This window comes from Procambarus clarkii, chromosome 74 (assembly GCF_040958095.1).
Source record: "Procambarus clarkii isolate CNS0578487 chromosome 74, FALCON_Pclarkii_2.0, whole genome shotgun sequence".
Lineage (NCBI taxonomy): Eukaryota > Metazoa > Arthropoda > Malacostraca > Decapoda > Cambaridae > Procambarus > Procambarus clarkii.
The window spans coordinates 24,384,109-24,395,312 of NC_091223.1; the positions used below are offsets into that span (position 1 = coordinate 24,384,109).

Below are 11,204 nucleotides of genomic sequence, written 5' to 3' on the forward strand. Positions count from 1 at the left end.
AGGTTACAAAACAAAACATTCAATTTCACTCACCAACTTTCCACAAATTTTGCAAATAAATGTCTAATATCACAATAATATTATTCACTTAAAATATATCATCTCTCCATTGTTAGATATAACTGTCAAGAAAAATACAGTTCCAATTGACAAACTGCAAAGTCAACTTTAAACAAATAACGTGATAAATGTTGACCAGACCACACACTAGAAGGTGAAGAGACGACGACGTTTCGGTCCGTCCTGGACCATTCACAATCGACTTGAGAACGGTCCAGGACGGACCGAAACGTCGTCGTCCCTTCACCTTTTAGTGTGTGGTCTTGTCAACATACTTTAGCCACGTTATTGTGACTCATCGCCTGCAACGTGATAAATATTACAATAATGACAATAAAATACTAATAGCAATAATAATAACATTAATAATTATAATTATTTTTCCCTCAAAAGTGTACACACTTTCCGCTGAAATTTTTGTCACTGAACTTGTTTAGGGGCAGTTGAGACCTTCACCTGTTGTAGGGTCCCAACCTCCGAGTGATCCTTGACATAGATCAGACAAAATTCCATATCGGACCTGAAATTGACTTTGATGTTGTAGAGAGCAGAGTTGACCTAATGCAACTCCAGAAGAATGTAACTGTCTGAACAGAAGCAGCCTCCATGGAAACACAAATCGAAACTGTCGCTATTTTCCGCTTGTTACAACTTGTAATATAGTTACTATATCTTGGCTTAACGTGTTTATGACATATTGGAACGTTGTGATAACTTGTTATATGGGTTGTTATAACTTGTTAGGAGGTGTTAAAACTTGTTCGAACGTTGTAGCAACGTCGTAGTTTCGTTGTGTGTTTGGCGGGCTGGGCGTTGGTCCCTGGAGACCACCACAGTCCAGGTGTTCTGGTCCTCAGGAACCTACAAAGTCTTAAGTCATGTAGAGCTTAAAGCCGACCTCTCAGCTAAGGCTGCCCCGTGGAGGAACTCAAGCTGAATCCACACGAGTCCCTCAGCTCCTCAACGTGAAGCTGTATCAAATACTAAAACTGAAACTGCAAACGTCTCCACAAGCACCTCTACATTAGGGCTACACTTGTTTAACCTGAGGACTGTCGAGATCTGCTGAGGTAAAGAGTAGTGATCACACAAGGTAACTGCACTACACGTGTAACCAACCACAGCAGCTGGTCTTCAAGCGCAACTCTCTAAACCATCAAAATGTTATTCATATTAAGCTACGAACAATAGATGCACTATATTACTTAAGCAACAATAAAGTTAATGTGACCACCGAAGACACTAGAAAAGCCGCACAAAATATAAGAAAAATCTTAAAATGTAACCTGAAGAAGCATTCAATTTCTTCAGGAGAAATTGAAGGCTTATCTAGGTATCGTTGGCTCTAATCCATGACATCTTCCTCCATGACCTTGGAACACTAATCAAGTGAAGATTCACTAACTGCTGAACAAATCCACAAGGGCCGTGACGAGGATTCGAACCTGCGTCCGAGAGCATCCCAGAAGCTGCCTTAATCGACTGAGCTACGACATGGTCAAAAGGAGTTGAAACAGAAGTTCTACTGAACTTACTGTATCCTGCAGCCTCTCCGAGACACAAACCAGGGTTTTACACAACTCCCCCCCATACACTCGAGCTTTGTCAATAGGCCGTTCTTCCTCGTCGCCCTTACTTCATTACACCTCATTACATCCCAGCGTCTGGGATGCTCTCGGAAGCAGGTTCGAATCCTCGTCACGGCCCTTGTGGAGTTGTTCATTTGATGCATCACGGAATTGTGATATCTGTGTGTCATTACCTGCTGTTTCTGCTAACATCATGGAAGTTCTAGACAATCACTGGAGACCTCACATATATCTACATCATACAAAACAAAATGATCGATTTATATATTTCTAGAAATTCGTTGATGACTTACTCTCTAGCAACTTTGAAAGACTTAGAAATACTGTAAATCGATAATTAAAAATCGACATTTTTATAGCGATGGAGGTGATGCTGTTTGTGTTTATAAGACGCTTCTGGCCACCTTTACACACATCCTTTCATCATACTTCTTCTTCCAGACATGAACGAAGAGTTCACCATAAATCCTCCTTTGGGCTTGTTATCGTCCTCGGTGGCAGAGTAGTGACCCGTTATCAGTGTGTCCCATCAGGTTTATAACATCATTACAGCCTGGGGCAAGACATGAACCAACATCACATACCACAGGTATCTGGGGAATTCTTTGACACCTTCGACTGAACCAGTGGTTCTCAGAGTCTCAGGTCGCACACGTCCCTGTGCAACCCTTGGGTTCCTCAGAGAACCTGGATTGCACACGAGAATCAGGATTCCTCATTTTTCTGAAGTTTTCAGTACCTTCCCTGACTAATATTCTCCCTAATTACTACACCTGGCTAAGATCCCATGCTGCCACGGGGATGGGGGGGGGGGCAAGTGCCTCCCTTTTAAGAATCATTGGGTGGGACAAATCTTGTAAATTTAGCAGCTTATCTGTAAACATTATCGTAAATGAGAAGAAACCTCGACATTGTTCTTTACTATATTCAGGTCCTGGACTCTTCAAGCAGTTAGGCAAGTCCTTACGAACCTGTACACTTACGCAAGTCCTTAAGAACCTGTACACTTACGCAAGTCCTTAAGAACCTGTACAGTTAAGCAAGTCCTTACGAACCTGTACAGTTAGGCAAGTCCTTACGAACCTGTACACTTACGCAAGTCCTTAAGAACCTGTACAGTTAAGCAAGTCCTTACGAACCTGTACAGTTAGGCAAGTCCTTACGAACCTGTACACTTACGCAAGTCCTTAAGAACCTGTACAGTTAAGCAAGTCCTTACGAACCTGTACAGTTAGGCAAGTCCTTACGAACCTGTACACTTACGCAAGTCCTTAAGAACCTGTACAGTTAAGCAAGTCCTTACGAACCTGTACAGTTAGGCAAGTCCTTACGAACCTGTACAGTTAGGCAAGTCCTTACGAACCTGTACAGTTAGGCAAGTCCTTACGAACCTGTACAGTTAAGCAAGTCCTTACGAACCTGAACAGTTAAGCAAGTCCTTACGAACCTGTACAGTTAAGCAAGTCCTTACGGACCTGTACAGTTAAGCAAGTCCTTACGAACCTGTACAGTTAAGCAAGTCCTTACCGACCTGTACAGTTAAGCAAGTCCTTACAGACTTGTACAGTTAAGCAAGTCCTTACGGACCTGTACAGTTAGGCAAGTTCTCACTTAGTTGTACTCACCTAGTTGAGTTTGCGGGGGTTCAGCTCTGACTCTTTGGTCCCGCCTCTCAACTGTCAATCAACTGGTGTACAGATTTCTAAGCCTATTGGGCTCTATCATTTCTACATTTGAAACTGAGTCAGCCTCCACCACAACACTACTTAATGCATTCCATTTGTTAACTACCCTGTGTTACGGCCCTATTGGGTCGCAACTGGGTTCTTTCTCTGATGTTATTAGAGTTTGGGTATCCGGCCCCAAGTTAGTAGTGGCTTTCAAGTGGAGTGTTCCATAACGCAAGTAAATTAAAGGGGAAGGGATAAAACTGCACTAAATTAAATATATAATTATTCCACCACCATAAATAAATATATAAACAGTCACACGCGGTTACTATGACTACACTTATGTACAATAACTTCTTCTTCTCCCGAAGACTCAGGATGTTTCACGGTGCTCAAGACGAGTAGCCCTGGTTCTCTCCTTGTGGCCTCACGATGAATCCTTAGATTCCCTAGGCGAGTCTACCCTGGCCACAGGCCAGCCAAATCACAGTCCCACTGGGTGCACCGTCGTGGAGGCCTTCAACCACAAATCCAGCCTGTAGCTGGCAGGTTCCAATCAGCTCTGCTGCGTAGGCCACTCCATGACCGATAGTAGGGTTGCGAGCCCTAGGCAGGAGCCTCGTGTGATTCCACAGATCACTCTCCTCACCACAACGCCCCAGTGGCTAGTCTTCTCCACCAGTCAGCCCCGGGTACGACAATTCCAGGTTCTGCCACGTCACAGGCAGGCTAACACAACAGTGTTCATCCGGGGGGTGACTCACAGCTTCTACAGCAAACACGTGGAGAGACTTAGGCTGCCTTGGGTAGATTGATCCACCGTCCGATTCAGCAGTCCCAGGTCGACGCTGTAATCAGACACGTCATCAGTACTGGTTACACTCTAGGGCACCTCACTTACAGGCTTAGACGCAAACGCCCACCTATCCACTCCATAGATGGCGTTGCTGTCTAAGCGCCACCTCACCAGAGGTCAGCAGCGGCTATGTTACGAGCTGATTAAGACGGGTAACCAGCCCCTGTGGCCGGTATATCTCGTCCTCACTAGATGGCGCCGTCCATTTGGAGGGGGTTTCGGGAGCCGACTGGCAGATGGCGTTGTCGTCACTGCTCCGTGCTACGACGCTGGGCTCGGGTCCGTAACACCCTGACACTGAAAAAATTCTTTCTAACGTCTCTAGCGTCTCTATGGCACTAAGTTTACACCTGTGTCCCCTTGTTCGTGTCCCACCCGTGCTGAAGAGTTTGTCTTTGTCCACCCTGTCAATTCCCATCAGAATTTTGCAGGTGGTTATCATGTCTCCCCTTACTCTTCTGTTTTCCAGGGTTGTAAGGTTCAGCTTTCTTAGTCTTTCCTCGTAACTCATTCCTCTCAGTTTCGGGACGAGTCTGGTGGCATACCGCTGAATCTTCTCTAACTTCGTCTTGTGTTTAACTAGGAATGGACTCCAGGCTGGAGCTGCATACTCCAGGATTGGTCGTACATAAGTGGTATACAGGGTTCTGAAAGATTCCTTACACAAGTTTCTAAAGGCAGTTCTTATATTGGCCAGTCTAGCATATGCCGCTGATGATATCCTTTTGATGTGGGCCTCTGGGAACAGGTTCGGTGTGATATCGACCCCCAGATCTTTCTCTCTATTTGACTCTTATAAGATTTCACCTCCCAGATGGTACCTTGTGTTCAGCCTTCTGCTCCCTTCGCCTAATTTCATTACTTTACACTTTCCTGAGTTGAACTTTAGCAGCCATTTTCTAGACTATTCCTCCAGTTTGTCCAGGTCATCCTGTAGTCTCTGTCTACCTTCATCTGAGATGACGATTGACGATGACGATTCACAACATTGAGATGAATGAGTCTATACCCTCTGGAAGGTCGTTTAAATATACTAGAAACAGGATGGGTCCGAGTACAGAGCCTTGTGGGACTCCGCTGGTGACATCTCGCCACATTGATGCCTTCCCCCTCACCGTTACTCGCTGTTTCCTATTGCTTAGATACTCCCTTATAAATTGAAGCACCTTACCTTTTACTACTGCCTGCTGCTCCAACTTTTGTAACAGCCTTTTGTGAGGTACTGTGTCAAAGGCTTTCTGATAGTCCAAGAAAATGCAGTCTGCCCACCCTTCTCTTTCCTGCCTAATTTGTGTTGCTTGGTCATAGAATTCTATTAAGCCTGTGAGACACGATTTACCATCTCTGAACCAATGCTGGTGGTGTGTTACAAAGCTGTTTCCCTTCTGATGCTCTACGAGCATTTTCCTCACAATCTTCTCCATCACCTTGCATAGTATACAAGTTAGGGAAACTGGCCTATAGTTCAGTGCCACTTGCCTGTCACCCTTTTTGTAAATTGGGACTACATTAGCTGTCTTCCAGTTTTCCGGAAGGTCTCCCGTTTCCAGTGACCTGTTATACACCATAGAGATTGGCACACTTAGTGCTTCTGCACCTTCTTTTAGAATCCACGGTGTGATTCTGTCAGGCCCAACAGCCTTTCACACATTCAGCTCCAACAGATTCCTTTTCACCTCATCACTGGTGAGGTAAATTTCCTCCAAAGTTGTTCGGTTTGCCTCCTCGTTTAGTGCAGGGACCTCCCCTTGTTCTATTGTGAAGACCTCCTGGAATCTCTTGTTGAGTTCTTCACACACCTCTTTATCGTTCTCTGTGTATCTGTTCTCCACTTTTCTCAGTTTCATCACTTGTTCCTTCACTGCTGTTTTCCTCCTGATGTGGCTGTGGAGCAGTTTTGGTTGGGTCTTAGCTTTACTCGCGATGTCATTTTCATACATACTGTCTCTCTGCTTCTCTCCTCACTCTGATGTACTCATTTCGGGTCCTCTGGTATCTCTCCCTGCTCTCTGGTGTTCTGTATTTCCTGTAGTTCTGCAATGTTCTGTTACTCAATTGCTTCGCTGCCGCATATTCCTGGTTGAACCACAGATTCTTCTGTTGCTTTTCATTTTTCACTTTTTGGACTGGGATAAACCTGTCTGCCGCCTCCTGACACTTCTGAGTGACATAATCCATCATATCCTGTACAGTCATTTCTCTGAGTTCTGTTTCCCATGGTATTCCCATTAGGAAGTTCCTCATCTCGCCATATTTTCCTCTTCGGTAATTTAGTCTTTTTCATTCCAATCCCATCCTTGGATAGGTTATCCCTACTTCTACCAGATACTCAAATATCATTACACTGTGGTCACTTCTTCCTATGGGGGCTTCATAGTTGACTTCCCTTATTTCTGAGCCATTAAAGATGAAAATCAGGTCGAGTCTAGCTGGTTGGTCATTTCCTCTCATTCTTGTGGGCCCCTTGACATATGGCTCAGAAAGTTCCTTGTACTCACTTCCAAAAGTTTTGATTTCCATGTGTCTTCACCTCCATGTGGGTCCCCATTCTCCCAGTATATCTTTCCATGGTTGAAATTGCCCATGATTAAGAGTCTGGATCCATTCCTGCAAGCAACTGAAGCTGCTCTCTCTATTATGTTAATGGTTGCCATGTTGTTTCTGTCGAACTCTTGTCAAGGTCTTCTGTCATTTAATGGAGGGTTGTAAATGACTGCCACTATTATCTTAGGTCCATCCATTGTCATAGTTCCTGTTATGTAATCTCTGAATTCATCGCAGCCCGGAATTTCCATCTCTTGAAAGCTCCAGACCTTCCTTATCAGCAGAGCCACTCCTCCTCCTCTCCTGTTTCTCTCTTTCCTTACTATATAAAAGTCCTTGGGAAACAGCATTTGTTATGACTCCTGACAATTTTGTTTCTGTGAGTCCTATTACATCTGGGTTTTCTTCCTGCGCCCTTTCTGCCAGTTCACTTGCTTTGTTGGTAATCCCATCGATGTTTGAGTACATTATCTTGAAGCTCGCTTTCCTATGTCCATTTTCACCCACCCTCAGGAAGCTGTTCCATGGGCATTGATGCTGGGGTAGGCTCATCCCCCTGTGGGGTAGTTACCAGGGGTTCTGAGGGAGGTTGGGGGGGGGTGGAAGGAGGGGCAGGGGGAGGATGGCTTGGAACTGGGGTGGGGGATGGAGGACTTAGTTCGTGTCTGGGCCGGCTTGGGGCAGGAGGAAGACCAGGGGGGTTGGAGGGAAGGGGGTACTCGGGGTAGGGAGGGAGAGTGGAATGGTGGAACTCCACACCTATAGGGTGGTGAGTTGGGATGTTGCAGTCCCCTCTGGGGTTCCCGGGGTGCTGGGTTGGGGTTCCACACTCCCCCCTGGGATTACTGGGTTGGGGTTGAGGTTCCCTGGCTCCCTTCTCTCTGCCAGCGTCTTTTCCTTGCATCTGCTGCCTGTATTATCTCTGTCCTGGTCATGTCCCTCTGAAGGAATACCTGTCTGTAATTCGTTACATATTTCAGTTTGCTCTTTTTTGCTAGTATGTCCTCTTTGATGCACTCGTTCATGAGCACTACCTTGATCAACCGGTCCTTGTCTTTGTTGTACCGGCCAACCCGGAAAAACTTTTCTGTCTGTTTCAGCCCCTTCTAGACCTATCTCCTTTAGTATCCCTGCCACTGCAGCTTTGTCCTTAGACCTCCAGTCTTCCCTTGTAGAACCCTTACTATTGGTCTATACGAGCCAGCACCTATTTGTCCATACGAGCCAGCACCTATTTGTCCATACGAGCCAGCACCTATTTGTCCATACGAGCCAGCTCCTATTTGTCCATACGAGGCAGCTCCTGTTGGCCCATACGAGTCAGCTCCTATTGGTCCACACGAGCCAGCTCCTATTGGCCCATACGAGCCAGCTCCTATTAGTCCATACGAGCCAGCTCCTATTGGTCCACACGAGCCATCTCCTATTGGTCCATACGAGCCAGCTCCTATTGGTCCATACGAGCCAGCTCCTATTGGTCCACACGAGCCAGCTCCTATTGGCCCATACGAGCCAGCTCCTATTGGTCCACACGAGCCAGCTCCTATTGGTCCATACGAGCCAGCTCCTATTGGTCCACACGAGCCAGCTCCTATTGGCCCATACGAGCCAGCTCCTATTAGTCCATACGAGCCAGCTCCTATTGGTCCACACGAGCCAGCTCCTATTGGTCCATACGAGCCAGCTCCTATTGGTCCATACGAGCCAGCTCCTATTGGTCCATACGAGCCAGCTCCTATTGGTCCACACGAGCCAGCTCCTATTGGCCCATACGAGCCAGCTCCTATTAGTCCATACGAGCCAGCTCCTATTGGTCCATACGAGCCAGCTCCTATTGGCCCATACGAGTCAGCTCCTATTTGTCCATACGAGCCAGCACCTATTGGTCCACACGAGCCAGCTCCTATTGGCCCATACGAGCCAGCACGTATTGGTCTATACGAGCCAGCTCCTATTGGTCCATACGAGCCAGCTCCTATTGGTCCATACGAGTCAGCTCCTATTTGTCCATACGAGCCAGCTCCTATTGGTCCACACGAGCCAGCTCCTATTGGTCCACACGAGCCAGCTCCTATTGGTCCATACGAGCCAGCTCCTATTGGTCCATACGAGCCAACTCCAATATAACTTCAGAGAAACATTTACATATAAGTATAACCTATGCATGAAACAGGTCAGTAATCCCACACGGTTTTACCAGACAATTTGCTCGGTAAAACAGCAAGTCTTTTTCTAAATCAGTATTTCCCAGGTCTTGAATAGCATGCAGCATAGTCACAACTTGCAGCATCCTCACATTATGCAGCATCCTCACATCATGCAGCATAGTCACAACATGCAGCATCCCCACCACATGCAGCATCTTCACAACATGCAGCATCCTCACAATAGGCAGCATCTTCACAACATGCAGCATCTTCACAACATGCAGCATCTTCACAACATGCAGCATCCTCACAACATGCAGCATCCCCACAACATGCAGCATCCTCACAACATGCAGCATCCCCACCACATGCAGCATCTTCACAACATGTAGCATCTTCACAACATGCAGCATCTTCACAACATGCAGCATCCTCACAACATGCAGCATCTTCACAACATGCAGCATCCTCACAACATGCAGCATCCTCACAACATGCAGCATCTTCACAACATGCAGCATCTTCACAACATGCAGCATCTTCACAACATGCAGCATGTCCACAACATGCAGCATCCTCACAACATGCAGCATCCTCATAACATGCAGCATCTTCACAACATGCAGCATCTTCACAACATGCAGCCTCTTCACAACATGCAGCATCTTCACAACATGCAGCATGTCCACAACATGCAGCATCTTCACATCATGCAGCATCTTCACAACATGCAGCATCCTCACAACATGCAGCATGTCCACAACATGCAGCATCCTCACAACATGCAGCATCTTCACAACATGCAGCATCTTCATAACATGCAGCATCTTCACAACATGCAGCATCCTCACAACATGCAGCATCCTCATAACATGCAGCATCTTCACAACATGCAGCATCTTCACAACATGCAGCATGTCCACAACATGCAGCATCCTCACAACATGCAGCATCCTCATAACATGCAGCATCTTCACAACATGCAGCATCCTCACAACATGCAGCATCTTCACAACATGCAGCATGTCCACAACATGCAGCATCCTCACAACATGCAGCATCCTCACAACATGCAGCATCTTCACAACATGCAGCATCTTCACAACATGCAGCATCCTCACAACATGCAGCATCTTCACAACATGCAGCATCTTCACAACATGCAGCATGTCCACAACATGCAGCATCCTCACAACATGCAGCATCTTCACAACATGCAGCATCTTCACAACATGCAGCATCTTCACATCATGCAGCATCTTCACAACATGCAGCATCCTCACAACATGCAGCATGTCCACAACATGCAGCATCCTCACAACATGCAGCATCCTCACAACATGCAGCATCTTCACAACATGCAGCATCTTCACATTATGCAGCATCTTCACAACATGCAGCATCTTCACAACATGCAGCATGTCCACAACATGCAGCATCCTCACAACATGCAGCATCCTCACAACATGCAGCATCGTCACAACATGCAGCATCCTCACAACATGCAGCATCGTCACAACATGCAGCATCCCCACAACATGCAGCATCCTCACAACATGCAGCATCCCCACCACATGCAGCATGTCCACAACATGCAGCATCCTCACAACATGCAGCATCCCCACAACATGCAGCATCTTCACAACATGCAGCATCTTCACATCATGCAGCATCTTCACAACATGCAGCATCCTCACAACATGCAGCATGTCCACAACATGCAGCATCCTCACAACATGCAGCATCTTCACAACATGCAGCATCTTCACAACATGCAGCATCTTCACAACATGCAGCATCCCCACAACATGCAGCATGTCCACAACATGCAGCATTTTCACAACATGCAGCATCTTCACAACATGCAGCATCCTCACAACATGCAGCATGTCCACAACATGCAGCATCCTCACAACATGCAGCTTCCCCACAACATGCAGCATCGTCACAACATGCAGCATCGTCACAACATGCAGCTTTCCCACAACATGCAGCATCGTCACAACATGCAGCATCGTCACAACATGCAGCTTCCCCACAACATGCAGCATCGTCACAACATGCAGCATCCCCACAACATGCAGCATCCTCACAAAAATCAACAGAATACTTAAATTTAAAACATGGAACAGCGTACTCACAATATGCGACCGCATACTCAAAACATACTACAGCATACTCACAATACGCAACAGCATACTTCCCAATATCCCACAGCATACAACATTCCTGAACTGAATAATAATATCCACCAGGACTTGGTGGATAACAAATGAGTTAATAAAGATAATAAAATATATGAGAGAATAGACTCACATACATATGAGTCATCTGTCAG

The 11,204-nt window shown here is 46.3% G+C and overlaps 1 protein-coding gene across 1 annotated transcript; it reads left to right on the top strand.

Annotated features, from left to right (window-relative positions):
• The first annotated feature begins 9,342 nt into the window (after nucleotides 1-9,342).
• LOC138356854 (histidine-rich glycoprotein-like) lies at nucleotides 9,343-10,980 on the top strand. Its single transcript, XM_069313199.1, has one exon. The coding sequence runs from the start codon at nucleotides 9,343-9,345 to the stop codon at nucleotides 10,978-10,980; it is 1,638 nt and encodes a 545-aa protein (XP_069169300.1).
• Nucleotides 10,981-11,204: the final 224 nt, after the last annotated feature.